The 27,607-nt window shown below is 48.1% G+C and overlaps 1 protein-coding gene across 1 annotated transcript; it reads right to left on the reverse strand.

Annotated features, from left to right (window-relative positions):
- Positions 1-234: 234 nt before the first annotated feature.
- Positions 235-26,760, reverse strand: ZNF512B (zinc finger protein 512B). Its single transcript, XM_066586366.1, has 17 exons — positions 26,700-26,760; positions 22,624-22,722; positions 17,671-17,744; positions 14,236-14,364; positions 13,544-13,716; positions 13,295-13,446; positions 13,089-13,160; positions 11,772-11,900; positions 8,179-8,303; positions 7,714-7,806; positions 6,751-6,849; positions 6,496-6,663; positions 4,634-4,828; positions 4,328-4,429; positions 3,949-4,011; positions 3,753-3,851; positions 235-1,104 (listed from the first exon to the last, which is right to left on the reverse strand). Exons 1-17 carry the CDS (start codon positions 26,728-26,730, stop codon positions 826-828), a joined length of 2,082 nt encoding a protein of 693 aa, XP_066442463.1. The 5' UTR covers positions 26,731-26,760; the 3' UTR covers positions 235-825.
- Positions 26,761-27,607: the final 847 nt, after the last annotated feature.

The raw sequence follows: 27,607 nt of genomic DNA on the forward strand, positions 1-27,607 counted from the left end.
GCCTGCACACGGGCGGAAATTCCGCGGTATTTCCCGCGGGATTTCCGCCGCTGAAAGTCTGCATAGGAGTGCATTACAATACGCACTCCTATGCAGACGGCCGCGGTTTGGCTGCGCGAAATCTCGGCATGTCCTATTTTTGTGCGGGGCACGCACTCACCCGGCCGCCGGCTCCGGTCTGCGCATGCGCCGGCTGCGCGGCAGCCGGCACATGAAAGAGCCGGGGGCCGCCAGGCGCGGGTGAGTACACGCTCGTCACTGCAGGCTCTCGGGTCGGGTCCTGCGGCGAGAATTCTCGCCGCCGGATCCGACCCGCTCGTCTGCAGGCGGCCTAAGATATGGCTGCAGCCTTTTTGCTGCCAATGGAGAAGTAAGTGAATCTAGTGTGGGACAGACTTCTCATTCAATGTTGAGGCAAATAAAGTGGAGCATCAACACTCCAAACTGCACTGTGCATGCTTTGCATTTAGTATCCGAGGTCCTGTATGGTCGCTATTCCTTAATGTAAGCTTTGCACCTAAATGCAATGTAATGGTCTCCCCAGGAGCACAGGCATCCCTTACATGAGCGTCTGAAGGGTGGGGCATATAGCTTTACTGTTAGACAGCGAATATCCTCTCCATATAGATTTATATAGTAATATTCAATAATAACATCACTATTTTCTATCCTTTCAAGTAGTAGCTAGACAATGATATATTGAGTATACTTGGTCCTGTGTTACGCTGTAGCAGTGAGCACACATAGGAATGTGTATATTGATTGGTGTGACTACCATTCGCTACTGAAGTTAGTTCCCGAGCCGGACTCTGGCACCAACGGGTATCATTTCCCTCTTCTGGATGGGCCACCATTCCGCACTTTCCCCTTGAGTCCCATACACACCTTGGGTTTACTTGATGCTTTTGTGGGTTGGCCTTTTAGTGCAACTGGAGTCTCTTCTGTGGGGGATGGAGCCGAGGCCGGACCTGGACTTGGGACTTTATCTTCCAGCTTCATCTTTTTATTCTTTTCTATTGCTTTTATCTCCAACTCATCAGGCGAGCGTTCTGGACTTCTTTTCCTTTTAGAAGGTGATGAAACTTTGGACACCCGGAACCAGTTCTGGGAATACACAGCCGGTAATAAATCTGGGTTATACTATGGCAAAAATTCACCCACCTTCCCCTCCCCCTATGATCCCACACATGCTACAAGTACATTTGACTCCCAAGTTTCCATGCCACCAATATATGATACCTCTCCTTTACAGCCTATGGGAGATGTGGGAAAAAGTAGTAGGCATGCTCAATACACTATAAATGGGTAAACTTTGGGGATGTGACCACTGAGTCTTCCATCGTACCCGTAAACAATCCCTCGATGAAGACATGGTCACTCTTTATTACAGGCTATAGAAGACATTAAAAAAAGAAGCAGGGCATGTTCTATATGCCACACATGAGTAAATGTTGGGGGTTTGACTGCTGGGTCTCCTTTTGTGCCCAATACTTACTAGAGTGGTCGCCCCACGGGCATGCTTACTCTCCATTACAGTCTATGAAATATGGAAAAAGAAATGGGCATGCGTAATATAGTATAATTGGGTAAGTGTTGAGGGTCTGATCATGGAATCTCCCTTTGTTCCTACAAACAGGGGAGTCCAATTTTTGTTGAAGAGGCGGTCCCAAAGGCACTGGCTATCGGAGACATTGAAAAAGTAGTGGGCATGCTCAACATGCTGTAAATAGGAAAATGTTGGGGGCGGAGGAGGGGAGGTTGGGGGCAGTCCAACCATCCAGGTTTATATCATTCCAGTGAATCAACACCCCTAGTTAATCCCTAGTCCTTTTACACGGGACGAGCCGTCAGGCCAGCGATACTTGTTCCTGTGCTTTCACACAGGAACGTGCATCGCCGACAGCGCTGCTTGAATGGAGGTGGAGTGGGCTGGGGATCATTCCAGCCCGCCCGCATTAACAGTAAGCAGGTAGTCTATTGTAAGTGAAACTGGATGAACAAGAAGTGAAAGATTTCTCGTTCGTCGTTCAGTCGCTGCATGCATTGACACCGAACGACTATCGGTCAGAATCCCGTGGAAGCGCAGGAATCTGAATGATGATTGTTGGGTGTAAAAGCACCTTAACCAGTAGAGCGGTGACCGCACAAACATGGCCACTTCCATTACAGTTTGTAGGAGATAAGAAAGAGCAGTGGGCATGCTCAATATACTATTGATATAGGAAACAAACACGCGTTGTGGTGCCCACTGGCCCCATTGGTGGGTACTTTTCCAGCATGTGGTTTTGTTTGTATTAGTTCAGTTATTATTTATGTGTTACCTTACTTTTACCACCCATAGATTTCTCTCTTATACTCTGACCCGTTAGACACTTTAAATTCCCATCCAATGGATCCTTGGTTTTATTTTAGTCTCCTTACGTTGTTTAGGATACGTATTTTATGTATGTTTTTAATAATGTAATTGGCATCTTTTTCGTGTTGATATTAAGTGTTGGAGTCGCCTTACATGGATTATATTATTATGGGGGGCATTAATATAGAGTGGTGAATATGCCTGGACCCTTTATTGGAAACCCCCGTATGCTTTTGTATGTCCTCAAATGGGTAAATATTGCAGGGTCTGATAGCTGGGACTTTCATGGTTTCCGTAAAAGAAAGTGTCCAGTACTCAATAAAAAAAGCACTGTACAGGCATGGTCACCCTTCATTACAGTCTATGGGAGATATGGAAAAGCAGTAGGCATGCTTGATATGCTATAAAATAGCTAAACGTTAGGAGGACCGACAGCTAGGTCTCCCATTCGTCCTGTGAAATAGGGGGCAATTGGGACTCAGTGGAGGTGGGGCTGCAACAACAGGATTACTCTTGGTTATGGTCTATGAGAGATAAGAATACTATAGTGGGCATGCTCAATATGCCATAAATGCATAAACACTGGGGGTCCAGCAGCTGGGCCCCATGCCTTTTCTATCAATGGTAGGGTGCCCAGTACAAGTGACTGTACAGGCAGCATCAATCCATTACAGTCTATGGGAGATATGGAAAGAGCAGTGGGCATGCTTGATATGCTATACGTGGCTAAACTTTGGGGCCCCACTGCTGAATCTCTCATTGTTTCTGTAAAATATGGGGCGCCACGTACTCACTGGATTGGTGGCTGTCGCAACATAGTCTGTCACAAACATGGAATGAGAAGTGGGTGTGCTCAATAGGCTATAAATGGTTAAGTGTTGAGGGTCTGATGACTGAACCTTCCTTTGTTCGTATGTACAGGGGAGTCCAGTTTACCGGTCAAGAGGTGGTCTCACCGGCACTGTAATTCTTCACTATAGTTTATACGAGACATTGAAAAAGCAGTGGGCATGCTTAATATGCTCTAAATAGGTAAACGGGGGATCTGACAGCTGGGTCTACATTGTACTTATAAAAGATGGGGTGCCCAGTACTCCGTGCAGAGGGGGCTGCACCAACAGTGGCTTTTCATCACAGTCTACTAGTAACAAGAGAACAGCAGTGGGCACGCTTGATATGCCATACACGGTAAATAAGTGGTGGTGCCCTGTTCTCCGTGGCTGTCACTGTCCATTCTAGGTCTACACAACATATGGAAATAGTAGTGAGCATGCTCCAATATGCCATAAAAGACCTAAAACATCTCCCCAATATCCTCTCTTACCTAGCTCCACAGTGAGCCCATTAATCACTACATTCATCAGGAATACAACTCTCCATCTCAGCCTCTTCTCACCTGTGAGTGCGTCTTCAAGATGTGATACTTCACGCCGCTCTCTGAGCTGAACTCCTTCTGGCACAGCAGACATCTGTATTTTCCTCCGGAGTGATTGCCCTGGAAGAAGCAGCCAGAAAACGGCCATGTCTTAGAGGAGAACGAATACTCTCACAGTTATACTTCAAGGACTGCAAAATATACAATAGCTTGGTACCTTATTACAGTTTGCTAGGTGAGCCTTCAACCCAGAAACGCTTGAGTATATTGCTTCGCAACACTGCCAAGGCAAAGTACAGGGTGAGTCCCTTTAGAAGGGCATTTCCCTTTTAAAACAGCCCCCTCCCAGTTTGCTACAATGTATCAGTGCAGGTAAAATGTATCAGTCTGTCGCTTACAGAGGGTTGTCTAGCCTGGAAACAATTGTATCATACCCTCAACAGTGAAATATAAAACAAACTATGTCTGCACATGTTTTAAATCTCTAGATCTAAACAAGTGTCTCCATTCACTGACAGCAAGCCCTGATCTTGAAAATGGCTCTGAAATACTATCCTTTTTTTTTTACCCCACTCCACAATCCCACATTCACTCACACTATTGGGACAGCAAATGAAGCCGTTCTCCTTCACCAGCGCTTTCCAGCGATCCAGGAGCTGGGGGTTAAAGGTCGGCAGGCCGGGGCGGAGGTAGTTCAGCTGTCACATGACACGCATGTTAGACATCCTTACTGGACCTCGGACATAGCTAGACGGCTGCAGAATACATTCTACAGATGTGACACGACGGCAGGCAATAGCAGTGGACATGCACTTACCTCCCATCTTACATCTAAGGACACGACTTCCATCTCTCTCATTGTACCTGTTAACGTTAGACGGGTTCTTATAATCTGCTCTCACCCTCTTGCTGTCAGGTACCAAATCCTCCTTCTTTCTCCTCCAACTTCCCTCCTTCGCCAACTCGTCTTCAGCAATTTCTTGCAAATGGAAGACGGCAACTTGCGCCGAGTGTCTCCTCACCCTCCCACTTGGGGTCCGCTCAAAATCCTCCACCATCTCAGTCTGCTTCGATTCTGCTTCTGTTTCTTCAGAATCCTGGAGGGAGAAAGAGTAATTTCTTGAAGCATAAGCTGTGTATCTTCTACAGTCATGTGACCTGGCTAAGTAGCCAAAATTTTAAAAAAAATAAAATAAAAATGCAAAAAATGTACTTTTTAAATTTAACAGCCTTCAAAAAAACCTCAATAAAAAGTGATCAAAAAAAGTCACATGTACTGCAAAATGGTACAAAGGGAGACGACAACAGAAAACAAGGCCTGCCACAGGACTATTGGCAAAGAAATACAAATATTATGGCTTGTGAAAGACGGCGATGGAAATATACTTTATTCTTTTTTTTTTTTTTTTTTTTAATAAAAAGGGCTTTTATTGTGCCAAAGTACTCAAAAAATAAAAATACACATTTGTATTTCCATAACTGTATTGACCCAAATAATAAAATTAGTGCATCATTTATACCGAATGGTAAGTGCAATGAAGCAAAGATACAATGCAGGAATTGCTGTTTTTCATCTGTCTCACAAAAAAAAAAAAACAGCAATAAAAACTGCTCAAGTTAGTTACCCCAAAAGTGCTACTCATCCCGCAATAATCAATACCTCACAAACCGGTAAGTCCACTGGTTGAAAATTAAAAATGTTATAGATCTTGGAATGCGACAATGCAAATACAAAATGTGGTTTTTATTATAGAAAAATTGTAATATGAAAAAAAATACTCTATAAATTTGCCGTAATCGTAATGATCCGCAGAATAAAAGGAATACCTACAAATATACTGGTGAAATTCCTGTTTTTTTTCTTTTTCATCCTCTCCAAAAAATTTTCATAAAAGTTAAACAATACATTATATGCACCTCAAAGAGGTAGCAATAGAAGATACAACCCGTCCCGCAAAAAACAAGGCCTCATATGACTAGGTCTACGGAAAAATAAAAATGTTATGGCTCTTGTAGCATAACCGAAAAAAATTGCCAGGCCATTAAGGTGCAAAATAAGTCAGTCACTAAGGGGTTAACAGAGCCTGTAAGTAGGGGAAAAATGTGGAAGATGCCACTCGGACAGGCCAAACACTAAGACTTAGAGGTTGAGAAAGAGAAGATGATCTTGTGCGTGGCCACCATTAGATGCTAGCAGCGGGAGCTAATTAAAGCGGTCTGCCACAGGATCTTGATCTTCCAGCAGACTGCAGTTCTCCATTTCCCTGCCAGGTCTAATTCCTGCAGAGGCATGCAGGTGGCGCAGTATGGTAGTGGCGCTGACCGCATCCAATAGAGAGTGGCGAGTAGTGGGGCAGGGAGCACAATATTCCCTTGCACCAACCAGCATTTTTGTGTCCTCAGGACTAAGTTACACTTGAATTCTAGGATATGGACCGGATCCCACCCCTGGTCACCAAGTGAAGTGGTCACCCCCAGATGCAGTGCACCCTGGCACCTGATGCCATCCCTGCCTGCATGCACCCTGTAAATGTCCAGAGAGTCAAAAGTAAACAGTGTGATATAATACAGTAAACGGAACACAGAGAAGAGGGGAGCGAAGCTGCAGTTATTCTCTTTCGTGTGCGTATGAATGGATGCTGCGAGAGGGGAGAGGGAGCTGCAAAGTGGAGACAACCGATTGGCTCACAGTACAAAACACAGTAATCCCGTAAGTCACGAGTATTGAATTGTGTGAGGAACATGCAGAGATATGGTCACTCACCGTGCAGTGCTCTGAGCGCACATGGTAGTCCCTCCCCGCCTTGGACTGGTAAGCCTTCTTACACTGAGGGCAGGAAAAATGAAGCTTCTCTCGCTCACACTGCTGTGTGCCGCAACGTTGGGTGTGGTACTGATATCCCATCAAGCTGGAGAATGTGGCCGAGCAGTTCTGGGATCATAGAAAACAGTGCATACAATGTTACCACTACCTGTGGGCAGGTGACAGGGATACACTGTTATACGGTTAGTGGTCTACCTGCTTAGGACAGCGCAATTTTCCCATCTGTTTCAACATTTTTCTTAGGCGTTCTCGCTCTCTGGGATCATCCAAGGGGTTACCATCAGGACTGGAAGACTAAGAGAAAGTGAAATTATGAGAACGTAAATAGTTATACAGTCCTTAGCACTAAACACCAGACTGCAGAGCTGAAATCTAACAGCACCCCCTGCTTATTCAGTGTCTGTACACAGTGACTCCACCAGCAGAATAGGGAGTACAGCTCTGCAGTATAATACAGGATGTCACTCAGGATCAGTACAGGATAACTAATGTATGTACACAGTGACTCCAGCAGCAGAATAGGGAGTACAGCTCTGGAGTATAATACAGGATGTAACTCAGGATCAGTAAAGGATAAGTAATGTATGTACACAGTGACTCCAGCAGCAGAATAGTGAGTGCAGCTCTGCAGTATATTACAGGATGTCCCTCAGGATCAGTATAGGATAAGTAATGAATGTACACAGTGACTCCACCAGCAGAATAGTGAGTGCAGCTCTGCAGTATAATACAGGATGTCCCTCAGGATCAGTACAGGATAAGTATTGTATGTACACGGGGACTCCACCAGCAGAATAGTGAGTGCTGCTCTGGAGGATAATACAGGATGTAACCCAGGAGCAGTACAGGATAAGTAATGTATGTACACAGTGACTCCACCAGCAGAATAGTGAGTGCAGCTCTGGAGGATAATACAGGATGTAACTCAGGATCAATACAGGATAAGTAATGTATGTACACAGTGGCTCCACCAGTAGAATAGTGAGTGCAGCTCTGGAGGATAATACAGGATGTAACTCAGGATAAGGAATGTATGTACACAGTGACTACACTTCTTATGTAGGTCATATCTACACTGTATATAAATATAAAACATTGTGGATGGGTGGTTTTCCTTCCTTTGACCCTGCAGAAGCTGCAAAATTTTGAGTTTCTCACCTTATTGATGTGTTCTGCCATAGTGTGATAATTAAGACCAGCTTTGGACTTGAACTGCTTCCTGCATTGCTGACACCTCAGTGCTTCTTGTAGCTAATGATGAGAAGAAGGCAATGTCTGTAAATGGCTGCCAGGGCATGCTGGGAGCTGTAGTTCCCAAACAGCTGGAGAGCCACAGCATGCTCTCTATTATACTAACCCGCTTTTTGCCCCCCGAGATCACATCCCTATGACATTATTTCATCCAGCTTTTCCAGTCTGCACTGGTAAATCTGCTTAGCTAGGAGGCATGGGATTTATCACGCACTAATGGACATATTTGCCATTCATGAATGGAAAGCAGAGTTAGAAGCCCCATGGGACCCACACTGATGGCCATTTTGGTCGCCACCCAACATTCTGGGAATCCAGAAATCATTAAACTTGATCGAAGTATTGGAAATCACTGGCATTGGCTGCTCTCACCTGTTCACATACATCCATATGTTTTCTCAGTCCTGCCATGGTTTTGCGTGTAACCGACAAGCAGTTGGGGCAGGTCACCTCACCCTTCCTATTGCTCTGACGTTGGCACCTGTCGTCCACACTGCCTGGTACAAGGGGGAGAAATGTGAGAGCGATCTGTACCCATCCAAAAAAACATATCACAGGGACATCATCATCTATTCTAGGGCGTTTTCTTGACATATAGGTGGGTTTTAATAAAGGGTAACTGTCAGCAGGCAAATCCCTTTAAAAGTATTCCTCTGAAGTGCCAACAGGGGGCGGAAAAGAGCCACAATATATGCAAATGATGTGCTGTGTGACTCAAATTAGAGAAGGGTTTACATCTTCGAACAATCAGAGTAATGGTAAAGCCATATGCAAATCCCCTTTGAGGTTAACCCCTTAGTGACCGCCAATACACCTTTTTACTGACCTCACTAAGGGCTCCTACCGTCTAGCGTTTTTTTTTAATGCAAACGTCAATGAGACTTTCTAATGTTAAAATCGCATTGCACAAAAATCACAGAAGCGCAAACTTTTTGTGCGATGCGATTTTAACATGAGAACGTCCAACTGACATTTGCATTAAAAAAAACGCAGCGCTATCTCAGCGTTAAAAAACGCTAGTGGGCAGGAGCCCTAAATGGGCTTTAAACCTGAACATTCTTCTTCAGATCCTGGCAATTTAACCCCTTGCATGCCACAATCAAAAGCAAATTTCAGCATGTAAGCAGATGGAAGGGGCAGTGCTCCTTATCTCATCCATCGGCATCCCTGAGTGCAATCACAAGAACCCAATGAGTTCCCATGTTAGCCAGAAGCCTGACATGTAAAGCCCCATTTACACGCAACGATTATCACTCAAAATTCATTCAAACGATGGCTTTTGAGCAATAATCGTTGCATGTAAATGCTTCATTCTTTCACTCTTCGGCTGAACGAGGTGAGCATAAAATTTATCATTCAGCCGGAGAGAGATTGAAGGGACTGCAAGCTGTGTTCGCCACAAAAGCAGCTGATTACATTGTATTGAGCTGATAACCCGTGGCAGTCCATGTGAAGACAATGCAGCTGAGTGCAAAGTCCAGACCACATTCCAGAATTTGCAAACAGCTGCGGATGGCTCAATTACATGCAAATGAAGCTGATAAAGTTCTAATGGGCATAACTGCCCATTAGTACTTTATCAGCTTTACTTTAGAACTGTCATTCTTTCAATCATTTAAACGATTGTCTTTGCGTGTAAATCAGCCTTAATTCAGCCTATTAGACCCAGCCTCTGGCAGAATCTAATAGGCTGCTGTCATAGGCTTAGTAGAGTGTACTACATAAAGACCAATTTACACGCAAAGATCTTTCAAACGACTGAAAGACTAGCGATCGTTTTACATAAAATACTAAGGGGGACTAATGCCCATTAGTAATTTATCAGTTTCATTTGCGTGCAAATGAGCCTTTCAGAGTTGTTGCAGAACTCAGCAGGTGGTCTGAGCTCTGTAATTAGCTCTATTGTTCAGCCATTGGCTGCTAAGAGAATACAATTTAATCTCTAGCTCCCGTATAGATAACAGCCTTTGGTCTGTTTTCTCTCAGGGGGTGCAGAGAGAATACAATGTAATCTCCTGCTCCCATGGAGAACACGAACAATGGTTTTTAAGCTCACCTAAAAATCATTGTTCAGACGAAAAGTGCACGATGGTAGCATTTACATGTAACGATTATCGCTCAAAAGCCAAAGTTTGAATGGATTTTGAGCGATAATCGTTGCGCGTAAGTGGGCGTTAAGTAATGTGGTGTACTATCCTAGCAATCCAACAATTTTATCTTCAAGTCCCCTTCAGGGATTAAAAAGTAGTGTCAAGAAAAGTTCAGTAAAGCTCAATTTTTATTTTTGAATCCAAAATACGCCTTTTTCCCTCACAAAAACCCTTTTTAAATGGATAAAATATTGACTTTTATTTAATTTTTTTTAAACACACACAAAACCACAATGAAAATATTTTGTTATTTATCTTGCATGTTGAACGCCGTAAAAATTATTTTAGAAAGTAACAGAAGAATTGTTATTTTTCTTCTATTCTCCTACCCCCCTCCCCCCCCCAAAAAAAACCCTCAAACTGGTCATAGTAAAAGCTAAAAAATTTTTCCGAAAAAATACAAACAAGCCCCCACAGAACTTCGTCGCTGGATGCAGAGTCAATTGTTTTTCTTTAAAAATGTGCAAATTAGTAAAATATCTCCATAAACGTGGCGTCGCAGTAATCGTGCCGATCAGATAAGAACGTTATCAGGTTATTTTTAGGATTGGTGAACTCTGTAAAAACAAAACCCAAAAAACTATGGCAGAATTTGTCTTTTTTTTTCTCATCAGTCCACAAAAATTGTAATAAAGGTTCTACAACACATTATCTGGACCCCGGAGTGGTGGCATTAAAATGTACAACTCATTTCACAAAAAACAAGCCACGTGATGCCAACAAGTTATGGATCTTGTTGTGCGTCAATGAAAATCACGTCATCCTTAAGACACAAACTACGCCGTCATTAAGGGGTTAAGGAGTTAAGGGGACCTTCCGGTTTTGGGACAAAATTATGGAGGGGATCGATTACCTGTAGATGATTTTCTAAGCCGTCGCTCTGTTTCGCATGCCATGGCCACCTCTATTTTCTCATTACACTACACCTGCTCTGTGATTGAGGGGCAAGGTTCAACGTGATCAACACTGGTTGTCCTAACACCACCAACACACTATGGGGGAAATGTACTAAGACCGGCATCTCCAATGCCTTTTTATGTATTAGGCGCATTTCTACACCTCCGTGCGCCTACACAGAAATGTGCGCCATGTCTAACCTGGGTTACATGTCTGGTATAAATTATGTCAGTTTCCAATGTAAATTATACATAAATCGAATGGTCTGAGGCGGCCACACCCCTTCTGACAAGCCCCGCCCACTTTTTATGTGTCGAGACTGGCGCAAAAGTCTCAAATTTCAGAGCAAGTGGGACTTTTTTTTATGCCAGAATTCTGGCATAAAATCTTTTGTAAGTGTTCCCCCATGTATAATTAGGTAGTCTAAAGATGGTGGCAGCACCCAGAACAAGTGGAATGGAGAGACTGTTGAAAAGATCATCTACAGGTAATAAACTACCTCTATCCCAAAAAACTGTAGTTTGCTTTAAAGGGGTTGTACAGCACCACATATGTCCACTGGTTGTGTGAGGTATTGCAGCTCAGCCCAATTCACTTTAATGAAGCTAAGCTACAATTCCAAGTGTGACGCAGTTTCCAGAAAAATGTAGCCATGTCTTTCTGGTCCCAGATAACTCATTTTAAGCCCTCTACTGAGAAAAGTCATTGGAGTAAAACTTGACTGCAAGATCAGACTACATCCAAGGTTTGTTTGTAGTCTGTAACCATGGAGACACATAAGTCGGCAAAGGAGCGGTCGATACAAAAAAGTCATTTTTTTAAAATAGTTCTGATGAATTTTAAGCAGCAATTTGTGGAATATAATTGTAAATTGTTGTTCGTGGTACACATGCCGAGCTGGTACCTGCTGTGTTTTACCTGAAGGGGGCTTCATGATGTGCTCCAGTCTTAGGTTTGCACTTTCAATCCTCTTTTTCTTTTCCTCCATTCGCCCTTGTGCAATCCGTCCTTGTCTCGCTCTGGATTTATCCTCTGTTTTGACTAAACCTGTAAAGAGAAAGTTGGAATCCGAGTTCCTCGTGACTTCAATGCTCTGTGACTGCAGCACTGCTGCCAGCTTATAACAGAAAAAGGGTGGGGAATTACTAGCTAGGCGACTGTCTGACATTAAAGTGTGGGTTCTCTGATAGCACAGGATGACCAGCAAATCGGAAGAGGTTGATAAAAGCCATTCCTCATAAACCTCTCAGGTATCTGACAGCAGAAAGTGCGGCATCGATGTGTGTTGTGTAAGTATTTCTGCCATACAGACCACATATAAAGAGTGCCAAGTAGTAGCAAATGGCACCTTATAGGAACCATATGCTGCCTACAGTGCAAAAACAGTACAAAGACTACCATCCATTACCCAGAAAGAGGCCCGGCTCTCTTAATAAACTAGGTGCATCTTTAGCCTGTGAGTGTTAGGCAGTCACATCTATATCAGCTATGAGATTTGTATGTGTAGATTTGCACTGTACAGTACTTTATCCCACTTTCTGGTGTAAAGCTAGTAAATCTGCAAGGCCGACGCCACACCCTCCAATCATGCCCCACCCTTGTGACACTGTAGGTCAAGGAATACTCAATGTCCGTACAACTTACGTAATGGAACGTCCCATCCATCTGGCACCCACTATCATGCTTTGTTCCAATAATTGACATCACCTTGCCATGAGCACGTTGGTCAGTGTTCAGCCTCACTCATAAGATATGACCTCACAACTTATACAGATGGGGTGTTCCCGAGCCGTCCCCCGAGGTAACGCCACTTCATCATTAGTTTACGTACTAATATCCCACTTTTGGCATGTCAGTATGTATCAGCTTGCAGGGAACCAAGCAGCCACATAATGCCAATATATTACCCACATACTACCATATGGTACACACCTATCACCAGTGCCTATATAGTGTCATATAATGTCCATGGAGCTGCATACTTTGAGCAGATAGTTGGACTCGTATCAAGCTTATTTAGAGCCTGTGGCCCTAGAGCTTCCATCAAAGAGCAAAAATTAACTGTCTGATTCTTTGCTGAAGAAAACTGTTGCCCCCTGCTGGCAGCATTCAGTAGCACTAGTAATCTCTCAACATGTTTTTTAAGAAGGGACAGTACTGAAATCTAGGACCATCCCACTGGATGTAGGAAATGATAGTGGAATGTGAGAGGTTTATACTCCCTTCTGAGATTACCTTTTAAGCCGAAGGTGGTGGTGATAGACGGCTGCTCTCCTGTGAACTTCTTTGGAGTCTTCTGTTTCCTTCCTGACTCAAGAAAGAGCAGAAACAAATAAGATACATGAAAATCATCATTTCAGAAGGAGAGAGAGATCAACGGGACGCCATTAGGAAAGAAAAAGGCCATACGATGACCAATGACCCAGCAGCCCTCCCCTTACTGTGCTTCATTCTCTCCGGGTCCTCATCGGACGGACACATATCCGCTTGTTTCTCGTGATCCTTGGCGTGAAGGACGTCTCCGTTCTCCCCCGGGGTCTGCACTTTCTCCGACTTTGAAACTTTGTTTATTGCAGATTTCTTTTTCATCACCCTGAAAAAAAAAGACAAAACAAGCAGATGGTCTTATAGTATAGCAGTAGTAAAAGGTCTTGTGTGGTCATATCTAGGCGTTTGCAATTTTGGGGTACCCCCTGCACTTCTCTTTTGCCCCATTGGAGACCACATGTGAGCTTGGACCATTTTCTCTGCTCTCCTCTTTCTCCGAATGGTTCCACATCAGGTGTTTTTGCAGTTGCGGCCTTGAGGCAAAGACGGCTTCACAGTGCGGGCAGGAGAGCACCATCCGGGATACAGGGGGAGCCTAGAGGGGAAGGGACAGCAACCGATGTTTAAGGACAGCAGGCATGGGAGAGAACAGCATTCCGTATCGGCACGAGTACCTTACGCACACCCCTGACCCATATAAAGCTGTATCATTTAAGGGGTTGCACAAAAATTATTCCCTTGCTGATCATGAGGGTCTCACCGCTGAGACTCCCGCTACTCTCCAGAACAAGCCCCCCTGTGTTCTGTTCTGCCCATCACTGGGGAAAGGTGTGTGTGTTTCTTGCAGACACCACTAGGGGGAGCTCTCTGTATAAGTGTGCTATCACTGAGTTCATATGGAGTTGTATACAACTGTATGTAGTGAGCACCCCCTGGTGGTGACTGCAGGAAGCCGTGAGCTAACTGTATGATTGAGCAGCCACAGTCACATAAAATACCCCTTTATATCTAAAGATTCTCCGCTCTGCACCCCTCCTGTTCACGGAGACGGTCTCTCACTTTTTCAGCCTTCTATCTGCATCTACTTGCCCTCCAGCGACCGGCTCGTTCTTACCCCTTGGCATCGTTGATAATGTTGTTTCAGTCCGTACACATTGGGAAACTCCACCCAGCAGCCGGAGCTCGGACATCTCACCCGCGACAATGTCTTAAACATTTCTTTCCACTCGCTGATCAGGGAGGGCTGAAATACAAAAAGCAAAATATTAGATTCGCCTCTGTATGCGAGGTGACGGCCGTCAGCAGGACCCCTACAAACCACATCGGGAATGGGAAGTCGTTCCCGCAAACCCCCATATGTACTATGCTGACAGGAGTGTTGGACGCACATAGAAGGTGATGGAATTCCATTTTTTCCCCATTTTTCAGTCCGGTGTTGGGCCTCCTTTGGCCTCAATGACTGCAGTAATCCTCCTCGGCTTTCCATCAAATTCCCATAGATGTGTGCAGGAGATGATGGACGCGTTGGGCGCACGAATACAGCATTCTAGTTGGGCGGAGGTCTCCATTAATATAGTATTAATGGAGATCGCGGAAACACGTGCGTTTTTCCGCAATCACCAGTGAGGACTTTTTGTTTACCACTGCGGTACACTGCGGCGTTAATCCGCGGGCGTACCCTGCTCTGTCCGTGAGCCCTAACATATTAAGGTGGGGTCAGTCAAGCGTTTACGGTATATAGGGGCAGCTCAACGTTACCAGGACAGATGATGTTGGGGAAAAGAAGAATGGAGGACATTAAATTTCATCACCCTATCCTATTATTCCCTGGGAGATAAGCCAGCACCAGTGTGGTCCGTCTGCGGGTTACCTACCTAAATACATGAACGCTTGGCCAAGCCGAAAATTCATGTGGGGAATCCGGGAGAAATAGCTGTCAGTAATTGTTGAAGATGTATGGGCAGCTTTAGAAACCCTGCGCAATAGCAACCACGGCATCTAAGTGTTTGGTTGACGGCTATGTCACCCCATCGGCATCCTGAAAACGTAATCACGGGGCGTTGATATGTTTCAAAAGCAGCTGGGGGGTTAACCCTTTCCAATCCACTGTCTGACGTCTAAAGACATTATGATTTAAGGCTGTACAGCTCCGATGTTGGAAGACGTCCATCGGGGTTCTCTTACTGTTTATTGCCAGCCTCCCTGCTGTTGGAGCCTATCCAACCTGTCACCTCATGCAGTACTAACTTTAGCCAGCAGATAGCGCCGTTTTAAAACAACAGAAAAAGAGTAAGCCCCCTAGGAAAAGCAGGATACAAATTGGATTGGAAAGGGTTAAAGTGAACCTTTCCCGTCCTCATGTCAGCAGTACCAGCTGCGTAGCTTTGCAGATGCGGCCCCTCTGAGACTATTCTCCCATTTCCCCCTGTTCCGGCTCTCTGCGCTGCGAATGTGTTAGTGGGCGGTCCCTGCTGCTGACTGTCCAAAAAATTTGAAGTCACCGACGGGTAGCCGAATCTAAGGAGAGCTGTTGATGGTGGTATAGAGGAGAGGGGGAATAGGAAGGAAAGAAGAGCAGCAATAAAAAATAGTGTCAGCAGGCAGCAACCGCAAAGCTACAGAACTGGCATCAGGTCATGACAGATCCTCTTTAACAAAGGCACCCAGGTCCGCCATCTTGGTACACCTATTAGGCCCAGCCCCCAAATGCATGTCAGTGTTACACCGATAAGCATAATACACGGTGTCTGAAAAGTGTGGAAACACCCTTATAGAATGAACACAGTTTGGCAGACGGTGATCCAATTTTGAATACAAGCTGTGCTGGACGGAGTGAACCTGTTAGGTGCACGGCACCATCAAGAACGCCACATTGAATGCCGCCATCTTGGATTCAACTCTAAGTTTTCCAATGGGAAGATATGTGTGCGATATATCAGACTGGCAGAGCATTTCACCAGACAAACAATGGTGGGCTTTATTTTAAAATAGCTTTATTTGTTCTCATGTTAACAGAGTTATTTCTCATTACAGGCAATGTGAATGATGGCGGTATCTGAAGCAGAATGTGCGGAGACTGTTCTTATGTCAGGTGAACGCAGCACCCGTGTCATCACCACAGAGTTCAATCAGTGCCACCCAACGAGACCTCCCAATACCCACAGTGCAGCGGTCAAACGTCTTTCCAAACTCCGAAAAATGGGTTCTGTCGTTGAGAAACTGAAATCTGGACGACCAAAAACCGTTACTGATGAATGCGGCCAGAACAACGGCTGCGGATGCTTCATCACTAACAGTTTTTGGTCGTCCAGATTTTGGTTTCTCAGCGACTGAACCTGTTTGTTTCTTGGGAAGACGTTTGGCGGCTGCACTGTGGGTATTGGGAGGTCTCGTTGGATGGCACTGATTGAACTCTGTGGTGATGACACGGGTGCTTCGTTCACCTGACATAAGAACGGTCTCCGCATGTTCTGCTTGACATAACGCCATCAGTCATGATGACTGTAATGAAGAAAAATCACTGTGTTAACAAGAGAACGATTCAAGGTATGATAATATGAAGCACTCCAGATTCTCTGTTAGTTTGATATATCACACACCGACCTTCTCATTGGAATCAAAGATGGCGGCATTCAAAATGGCCGTCCTGTTGGTGACAAAACCTAAAAGGTTTCTCCCTTCCCCCGCAGCTTGTATGCAAAATTGCATCACCATTTGTCAAACTGTTCTCATTCTATGTGGGTGTTTCCGCACTTTTGAGATACCCTGTATACTGCAGTACACCAGCACTGCAGAGTATTGCATCACTAATCACATGGTCTAGTCCATTTAAAAAAAAATCTGCATCTTTAAAGGGTCTTGTCCAGGACTTTGCTAGCTGTCCGGCTGGCTCATAGCTAGCAATTATTTTTATTGGTCATTATTCTGGCTGTGCGGTAATCCACCGCCGCCCCTCTGATGTCCTGCGGACTAATGCCTGAGGCGGAAGTCTTTGGTCGCCACATGGAAGGGGCACCTCTAGGGACCCCTTCACTGGGAACCTTTTGCTTTGACAACTTCCAGTAGGGGAAGGTGCCTTAAAAAAAAATCCAGGAAGACTGGGGATGGGAAAGTTGATTGGGCACTGGCCCTTTAAGAGGCAGGCAAAGTCAGCAGTTGATGGAACCATCATTATCTGTTGCACAGGAGGATGACAACCAGCAAGGAGGAGATCAAGCATTTCTTGGAGAGGGGTGATGCCACACAAGGACTGATTGCCAGGAAGAGTTAACAGAGGGAAAGCCCTACATGCTGACGCAAACTTCTCAGTGACTGCTGGATAGAAGCATGAGCCTAATGGGAGCCAATATGACTCAAATTAGGGTATACCATAGTTGTCCAAAATCCCCCACCATAGGGGGAGCGGCGGCGCTGTGTACCCTGTTACATCTTTAAAACCGGCAGAGCTTCACAAAGGGTCAGCTGGGTTTATTTTCCTCTTCAGAGCCAGTTTTCCCTATTCACCGGCTCTGGGCCCTGACCTTAAGCGCTCCATTCAATGGCGTCTTACCGGTATTCCTCGCAGCTCGCGGCCTTCCGGTCGGGCACATCTCTTCTGCACCGCCCTCCTGTTGTAGTAACTTCCTGAAAAAAGATTTAGAATTAGACTGTAAATTTCACCGCTCACATAGCGAAAATCTTCCTACAAGCCGCGCCAAAAAAAACAGATTCCATCAAGTTCTTTTCCCACCACGCCGCTCCCGTCCCAGCATTCCCCTCTCCTCCCATTAGCGAGGCTCGGTGGTAGCTCACACCTCGCCTGGATGATTATACATCTCAGCTTAGAAACTGCAGGCATTATCACTTACTGCCAGAGCGATCGCACATGAAGGGGAGTCACACCGAGCGCTACACATGTGCGCACGAAAATAACTCTTAAAGGGCAACTACATCAAGAACTCTGCTGGTGTCATATGAGAAATCAGGTCTTAACCCCTTCACACCCCAAGACGTACGTTTATGTCCTGGACATGAAGGGTCTGCGTGGAGTGGGACTGGGAGCCAATCCCGCTACATAGAAAGCAAGTGCTGCCTGTCTCTGACAGCTGACACCCGCCTGCAACAGCCGTGATCAGTGCTCAGACTGATCGTGGCGCTTAGCTCTTTAAATGCCCCAGAGTACCCCCAGCAATGAAATTGTGGATTGTTATAGCAGCCTGGAGCCTTCTGAAGGCCTCCAGGCTGCCATGAACCAATACCTATCAAGGTACGCCTGCGGTGTGGCATGATAAACCGTCTATCAGAATGCAGTATAATGCAATATTGCGGTATTACATTAAACTGCAGAAGCGATTAAGCTCACGTTCCTCAGAGGAACTAAAAAAAAAAGTAAATATGAGTGAAAAAAAACTTTTTAGTAATTAAAAAAAAGAAATTGTGTCAAAAGAAAAAAAAAATTAAAAACCCACTTTTCTCACATTTATAACTATCTGATATACCCGGCTTTATAACGCCCGTGTTAGTTTGGTCCAGATGTTTAGCTGTTGTTCGGTCGGAAGATTTTATGGAGTCGTGGTTACTTCAGAGAAACAGATGAATGAAATATGTATACACATACAGGAGCGTTAGATTTTCCTCAGACTGCATGTACTGATGTCCCTCTGCAGAATGTGCCACCCCACCAACTCTCCTCACTTTTTACCCTTAAAGGTAACACCCCTTTTTATTCAAATTTACCCCCACACTGGAGGTTTCAGCCCCTTCTTAGCCTTAAAGGCTCCATCCCTGCAGTCCATGGCCGCTTCCTTCTGCTCAGTAAATGCACACAGAAGTAACTTAGATTCTCCTCAGTATATACCCCCATAGAGGCGAGGCAGATTCTCCTCAGTATATACCCCCATAGAGGCGAGGCAGATTCTCCTCAGTATATACCCCCATAGAGGCGAGGCAGATTCTCCTCAGTATATACCCCCATAGAGGCGAGGCAGATTCTCCTCAGTATATACCCCCATAGAGGCGAGGCAGATTCTCCTCAGTATATACCCCCATAGAGGCGAGGCAGATTCTCCTCAGCATATACCCCCATAGAGGCGAGGCAGATTCTCCTCAGCATATACACCCATAGAGGCGAGGCAGATTCTCCTCAGCATATACACCCATAGAGGCGAGGCAGATTCTCCTCAGCATATACACCCATAGAGGCGAGGCAGATTCTCCTCAGCATATACACCCATAGAGGCGAGGCAGATTCTCCTCAGCATATACACCCATAGAGGCGAGGCAGATTCTCCTCAGCATATACACCCATAGAGGCGAGGCAGATTCTCCTCAGCATATACACCCATAGAGGCGAGGCAGATTCTCCTCAGCATATACACCCATAGAGGCGAGGCAGATTCTCCTCAGCATATACACCCATAGAGGCGAGGCAGATTCTCCTCAGCATATACACCCATAGAGGCGAGGCAGATTCTCCTCAGCATATACACCCATAGAGGCGAGGCAGATTCTCCTCAGCATATACACCCATAGAGGCGAGGCAGATTCTCCTCAGCATATACACCCATAGAGGCGAGGCAGATTCTCCTCAGCATATACACCCATAGAGGCGAGGCAGATTCTCCTCAGCATATACACCCATAGAGGCGAGGCAGATTCTCCTCAGCATATACACCCATAGAGGCGAGGCAGATTCTCCTCAGCATATACACCCATAGAGGCGAGGCAGATTCTCCTCAGCATATACACCCATAGAGGCGAGGCAGATTCTCCTCAGCATATACACCCATAGAGGCGAGGCAGATTCTCCTCAGCATATACACCCATAGAGGCGAGGCAGATTCTCCTCAGCATATACACCCATAGAGGCGAGGCAGATTCTCCTCAGCATATACACCCATAGAAGCGAGGCAGATTCTCCTCAGCATATACACCCATAGAGGCGAGGCAGATTCTCCTCAGCATATACACCCATAGAGGCGAGGCAGATTCTCCTCAGCATATACACCCATAGAGGCGAGGTAGATTCTCCTCAGCATATACACCCATAGAGGCGAGGCAGATTCTCCTCAGTATATACACCCATAGAGGCGAGGCAGATTCTCCTCAGTATATACACCCATAGAGGCGAGGTAGATTCTCCTCAGCACATACATATAGAGGCGAGGTAGATTCTCCTCAGTGTATACACATAGAGGCGAGGTAGATTCTCCTCAGTGTATACACATAGAGGCGAGGTAGATTCTCCTCAGTGTATACACATAGAGGCGAGGTAGATTCTCCTCAGTGTATACACATAGAGGCGAGGTAGATTCTCCTCAGTGTATACACATAGAGGCGAGGTAGATTCTCCTCAGTGTATACACATAGAGGCGAGGTAGATTCTCCTCAGTATATACACATAGAGGCGAGGTAGATTCTCCTCAGTATATACACAGAGGTGAGGTAGATTCTCCTCAGTATATACACACACAGAGGTGAGGCAGATTCCCCTCAGTATATACACACACACAGAGGTGAGGTAGATTCTCCTCAGTATATACACAGAGATGAGGTAGATCCTCCTCAGTATATACACACACACACACACAGGTGAGGTAGATCCTCCTCAGTATATACACATAGATTTTCCTCAGTAGATAGAGGTGAGGTAGATTCTCCTCAGTATACAAATCATTTTCCCTAGGCTTTAAGGTTTCTGAGAAAAGAACTCTCTCGTGTATCACAGATTTTTTTACGCCTATAATTGACTATTGAAGTTGCGACCTCTTTACTTATTTAGGATGTAAAGAACAGACGTGGCAAATGTCATGTTTGCGAGGTTCAGATGTATGATATTAGTTACATTACATAGGGGGTTAGTTACTTTTGCACTTGGAATTGAATAATTAAGTTGCTAAAGAATGCTCCTGCCAAATTTCATGTCTGTACGATACCAGGAAGTTGGAGAATTAGATCAGGTACATTACATAGGGGTGCACGTACTTTTGCAATTAGCATTGAATAATCGAGTTGTGACCCCTTTACTTGGCACCAATAGAATGGTTGTGGCAATATTCATGTTTGTACGACACCGGGAAGTTAGAGAATTAGTGGCGAGTCAGTCAGTCAATGAGGGCTTTCGCCTTTATATATATATATAGATTTTTTTAAACATCATAATAAACCCAGCAAATTTGGTATCGCTGCAAGTCCAACCTATCAGAATAACGCATTATTTATACCATATTGTGAATGTCATCAGAAAACAAGACCCCCCCCCCCCCGAGAGATGGCGGAATTCCGATCTTTTTCCATTTCATTCCGCTTCTGATTCTTTAAACAGTTTTTTAGCACATTATACGGTACATTAAATAGTAACATTGAAAAATACAACTCGTTGCGCGAAAAAACGACCCGCAGATGGCGACGTGGATGGTGAATTTAAAAGAAGCTATGATTTTTTTTTTTGGAAACTGGGAAGAAAAAGACAAAATAAAAAAAAGGAGAGAGGGAGCAGGGCTGCGTCATTAAGGGGTTAAACATGGATGCCAAATTTTTGCTTGTTTACCCAGAAGCAGCGCCCCTTTTGCCCATTTCTCTTACTGCCACTCAGCCCCATCCACATGCCCTCTCCTACGTTCTGTCTCTGCTCTGACCCAGGTAACATCCGTAATGGTTGCGTCAGTCTCTCAGTTTATTTCTAGGCAGCCGTCGGCATAGGATGGCATCTCCTGGGTGCGATTTCAAAGCATGACGGCATCCAGGACGAGAGCTGTGCCCTGGGCATTCACGTCACAGCCCTTTGAAGATGTACCCAAGGGATCTGTGTGGCGCCTGCAGCGCCAGGAGAGCCGACAGTGAATAGTTATAGGAACACATGTGGTATCAGAGTCTGCATTGTGGGGAGAGCTGACTGGCAGCGGTACTGTATATACCAGTGGGCACCGCTTAGGTACTCCTTATGTAAGGAGATGAGGCATTAATTACCAGTGCCCACCAGCAGTACTGTATGTACCAGTGGGCACTGCTTAGGTACTCCTTATGTAAGGAGATGAGGCATTAATTACCAGTGCCCACCAGCGGTACTGTATGTACCAGTGGGCACTGCTTAGGTACTTCTTATGTAAGGGGATGAGGCATTAAATTACAGTGCCCACTCGGTTCTAGGGAGATGGCACAACACACACACACACACACACAAATATATGCCACTGGGCACAGCAATGATTATCCGCTCTGTGGGTTGGGATTGTGTATACCGGTTACCAGGTTATACCATACTGCATGTAGGCACTAGGAAGCACCAACTTCTAATACTGCTTGGCACCTAGAAAGGGGCACAGTGTAATAGGTTAGGGCACTCATGTGATGGCGCTCAGGGATTGTGCCCAGGCACATTTATTCCCATAGGATCAGTTTTGCCATCAGTAAGTTGCTGTGTGCACATTATGTCAGTAGGAAGCGATAAAGTCAACACTTTAAAGTAATGGTATGACTTTAGGGAGCGTCCTAGCCAATCAGAGAGGGAGAAGGTGACGCCTACCTGAGTCCGACGCGAGGAACTGCAGCTGAGTGGAAGCTCTGGATTTGCTGATCCTGGGACACTGCCTTCTGGATCCGGTGGAGAGAGAGTCAGCCATGACTGTTAGGAGGCAAAGAGCAGGGCAAAGATGGGTCACAGGGCAGGGCAAAAATGGGTCAGAGGTGGCACAGGGCGGGGCCAAGAGGAGTCAGAGGGGGCACAGGGCGGGGCCAAGAGGAGTCAGAGGGGGCACAGGGCGGGGCCAAGAGGAGTCAGAGGGGGCACAGGGCGGGGCCAAGAGGAGTCAGAGGGGGCACAGGGCGGGGCCAAGAGGAGTCAGAGGGGGCACAGGGCGGGGCAAAGAGGAGTCAGAGGGGGCACAGGGCGGGGCAAAGAGGAGTCAGAGGGGGCACAGGGCGGGGCAAAGAGGAGTCAGAGGGGGCACAGGGCGGGGCAAAGAGGAGTCAGAGGGGGCACAGGGCGGGGCAAAGAGGAGTCAGAGGGGGCACAGGGCGGGGCAAAGAGGAGTCAGAGGGGGCACAGGGCGGGGCAAAGAGGAGTCAGAGGGGGCACAGGGCGGGGCAAAGAGGAGTCAGAGGGGGCACAGGGCGGGGCAAAGAGGAGTCAGAGGGGGCACAGGGCGGGGCAAAGAGGAGTCAGAGGGGGCACAGGGCGGGGCAAAGAGGAGTCAGAGGGGGCACAGGGCGGGGCAAAGAGGAGTCAGAGGGGGCACAGGGCGGGGCAAAGAGGAGTCAGAGGGGGCACAGGGCGGGGCAAAGAGGAGTCAGAGGGGGCTCAGGGCGGGGCAAAGAGGAGTCAGAGGGGGCACAGGGCGGGGCAAAGAGGAGTCAGAGGGGGCACAGCGTAGGCCAACAGAACAAACCCATAGAAGGCGGGGTTCTGTGGTTGAAAGTTAAAAACGCAAACACTGACACCGTGCAGACAGGGAGGTGTGAGGCACCAGGGGCAGGGAGGGAGGTGTGAGGCACCAGGGGCAGGCAGGCAGGCAGGGAGGTGTGAGGCACCAGGGGCAGGCAGGCAGGCAGGCAGGGAGGTGTGAGGCACCAGGGGCAGGCAGGGAGGGAGGTGTGAGGCAGGCAGGCAGGCAGCCAGGCAGGGAGGGAGGTGTGAGGCACTAGAGGCAGGTGTGAGGCACTAGAGGCAGGAGGGGGGTGTGAGGCACTAGAGGCAGGCAGGCAGCCAGGCAGGGAGGTGTGAAGCAGTAGAGGTAGGCAGGCAGTAGAGGCAGGCAGGCAGAGAGGGAGGTGTGAGGCACTAGAGGCAGGCAGGCAGAGAGGGAGGTGTGAGGCACTAGAGGCAGGCAGGCAGGCAGAGAGGGACGTGTGAGACACCAGGGGCAGGCAGGCAGGGAGGTGTGAGACACCAGGGGCAGGCATCAAGGACAGAGGGACCAGTGGGTGTGAGGAGAGGGAGAGACAGACAAGGAGGGGTGAGGCACCAAGTGCAGACAGGCAGACAGTAGGTTTTGAGGCACCAGCTGCAGCAGACAGTAAGGTATTAGCCATCAGGCGCAGAGACAGGTAAACAGTGAGGTATGAGGCACCAGACACGGACATTGAGGTATTCGGTACCAAGTGCAGTTGGCCAGTGAGATATCAGATGCAGAGACACTATGAAAAACCAGAGGCAAGCAGATAGTGTGGCATCAGGTGCCGACAGGCAGGGAGCTATGAGGTACCAGATGCAGACAAGCAGTGGGGTATGAGGCACCAAGTGCTGACAGAAGGGTTAGGCACCTAACGATATGAGCTAAGAGGTGCAGGCAAAAATGCAAGCAGGGAGGTGTGAGGTACCAGGTGCAGGGAGGGAGGTGTGAGGTACCAGGTGCAGGGAGGGAGGTGTGAGGTACCAGGTGCCGAAAGGCAGGGAGGGAAGTGTGAGGTACCAGGGGCCCGCAGGCAGGGAGGTGTGAGGTACCAGGGGCCCGCAGCAGGGAGGTGTGAGGTACCAGGGGCCCGCAGGCAGGGAGGTGTGAGGTACCAGGGGCCCGCAGGGAGGGAGGTGTGAGGTACCAGGTGCAAACAGACAATGAGGTATGAGGCAGTGGGGACAGGTAGATAATGAGGCATTAGGCACTAGTGACAGGCGACGGAGGTGCGAGGCACCAGGGGCCGGCAGGCAGGGAGGTAGGAGGCAGTGGAAACAGGTAGATAATGAGGCGTGAGGTGCCAGGTGCCGACAGGCAGGGAGATGCGAGGTGCCAGGGGCCGGCCGGCCGGCAGGGAGGTACGAGGCGCCGGAGGCAGACAGGTAGTGAGGTACGAGGCGCCGGGGGCAGACAGGTAGTGAGGTACGAGGCGCCGGGGGCAGACAGGTAGTGAGGTACGAGGCGCCGGGGGCAGACAGGTGTGAGGTACGAGGCGCAGGCGGACACTGAGGTATGAAGCGCCGACAGGTGATGAGGTACGAGGCGCCGGGGGCAGACAGGTAGTGAGGTACGAGGCGCCGGGGGCAGACAGGTAGTGAGGTACGAGGCGCCGGGGGCAGACAGGTGTGAGGTACGAGGCGCAGGCGGACACTGAGGTATGAAGCGCCGACAGGTGATGAGGTACGAGGCGCCGGGGGCAGACAGGTGTGAGGTGTCGGGGGCAGACAGGTAGTGAGGTACGAGGCGCCGGGGGCAGACAGGTAGTGAGGTACGAGGCGCCGGGGGCAGACAGGTAGTGAGGTACGAGGCGCCGGGGGCAGACAGGTAGTGAGGTACGAGGCGCCGGGGGCAGACAGGTAGTGAGGTACGAGGCGCCGGGGGCAGACAGGTAGTGAGGTACGAGGCGCCGGGGGCAGACAGGTAGTGAGGTACGAGGCGCCGGGGGCAGACAGGTAGTGAGGTACGAGGCGCAGGCGGACACTGAGGTATGAAGCGCCGACAGGTGATGAGGTACGAGGCGCCGGGGGCAGACAGGTAGTGAGGTACGAGGCGCCGGGGGCTGACAGGTAGTGAGGTACGAGGCGCCGGGGGCAGACAGGTGTGAGGTACGAGGCGCAGGCGGACACTGAGGTATGAAGCGCCGACAGGTGATGAGGTACGAGGCGCCGGGGGCAGACAGGTAGTGAGGTACGAGGCGCCGGGGGCAGACAGGTAGTGAGGTACGAGGCGCCGGGGGCAGACAGGTAGTGAGGTACGAGGCGCAGGCGGACACTGAGGTATGAAGCGCCGACAGGTGATGAGGTACGAGGCGCCGGGGGCAGACAGGTAGTGAGGTACGAGGCGCCGGGGGCTGACAGGTAGTGAGGTACGAGGCGCCGGGGGCAGACAGGTAGTGAGGTACGAGGCGCAGGCGGACACTGAGGTATGAAGCGCCGACAGGTGATGAGGTACGAGGCGCCGGGGGCAGACAGGTGTGAGGTGTCGGGGGCAGACAGGTGTGAGGTACGAGGCGCCGGGGGCAGACAGGTAGTGAGGTACGAGGCGCCGGGGGCAGACAGGTAGTGAGGTGCCGGGGGCAGACAGGTAGTGAGGTGCCGGGGGCAGACAGGTGTGAGGTATGAGGTGCAGGCGGACACTGAGGTATGAAGCGCCGACAGGTGATGAGGTACGAGGCGCTGGGGGCAGACAGGTGTGAGGTGTCGGGGGGCAGACAGGTGTGAGGTACGAGGCGCCGGGGGCAGACAGGTGTGAGATATGAGGCGCCGGGGGCAGACAGGTGTGAGATATGAGGCGCCGGGGGCAGACAGGTGTGAGATATGAGGCGCCGGGTGCAGACAGGTGTGAGGTATGAGGCGCCGGGGGCAGACAGGTGTGAGATATGAGGCGCCGGGGGCAGACAGGTGTGAGGTATGAGGTGTCGGGGGCAGATAGGTGTGAGGTGCAGGCGGACACTGAGGTATGAAGCGACGACAGGTGATGAGGCGCCAGGATCCAGTGGGGTATAAAGCAACAGCTGCAGGGCAGGTAGATGGCGAGGCGGCGGGGAGGTGTGAGGTGCCGGCGGATAGTGAGGTGGCAGGCACCTGGCGCGGGCAGGCAATGTGGCGGCAGCGGGGACAGGCGGCAGGTAGGTGGGAGGTACGGAAGGGGCTACCGGTATCCGGGGGTGACTACCGGCTGCAGCCCCTCCGGTGTGCCGGGCTCTTACCTGCCGGGCCCCGCCGCTCGCCGTCGGTCATGCGCTGAGCTCACTCCGCCCCCGGAGCCCGAACTCTCGCGGTACTGAGAGAGGGGGAACCGGGGGGAGGCGGCGAGAGCTACCGGGCGCATCGGGAGACCCCGTACAGCCTGACATGGATGTCCATAGGAGCCTCACCTCCTATGTATATACACTGCACCTATATATACCTACAGTATACACAGCCTCTATATACTGCCCCTACATACACCTCATATACCTACAGTATACACAGCCTCTATATACTGCCCCTACATACACCTTATATACCTACAGTATACACAGCCTCTATATACTGCCCCTACATACACCTCATATACCTACAGTATACACAGCCTCTATATATATATACTGTACCTGCATACACCTTATATACCTACAGTATACACAGCCTCTATATACTGCCCCTACATACACCTTATATACCTACAGTATACACAGCCTCTATATACTGCCCCTACATACACCTTATATACCTACAGTATACACAGCCTATATATACCGTACCTACATACACCTCATATACCTATAGTATATACGCACCATATAGATATACATACTGCTCCTACATATACCTACAGCACACACAGCCCGCGTGTATGTGTATATATATATATATCTATCACACCTACATCACATATGCCTGCTGATCCAATATACAGATCATACCTACTGATCTTATACATCTAATATGCTTTTTGTTTCTATACAAATCCTATAGATACTGATTCTATATATACATACACCTTATATATCTACTGATGTTATATACATGCATCTCATACACCTACTGATTGTACATAGACACATCCCATATACTCACTGACCCTATATATACATCTCCTCTACCTACCAGTCCTATATGCACACAAGTGTTA

The sequence above is a fragment of the Eleutherodactylus coqui genome, chromosome 13 (assembly GCF_035609145.1).
Source record: "Eleutherodactylus coqui strain aEleCoq1 chromosome 13, aEleCoq1.hap1, whole genome shotgun sequence".
NCBI classification, from domain to species: domain Eukaryota; kingdom Metazoa; phylum Chordata; class Amphibia; order Anura; family Eleutherodactylidae; genus Eleutherodactylus; species Eleutherodactylus coqui.

Bases quoted from the DNA above. Each gene is read 5' to 3' on its own strand.
- ZNF512B (XM_066586366.1), bottom strand. From the start codon at position 26,730: ATGACCGACGGCGAGCGGCGGGGCCCGGCAG. The intron at 13,447-13,543 runs GTACCCCAAAAT...TTTTTTTTTCAG, and splicing joins GCAAAAGAGAAGTGCAGGGG to GGTGATGAAAAAGAAATCTG. The intron at 11,901-13,088 runs GTAATCTCAGAA...TTCTCTTTACAG, and splicing joins CACCACCTTCGGCTTAAAAG to GTTTAGTCAAAACAGAGGAT.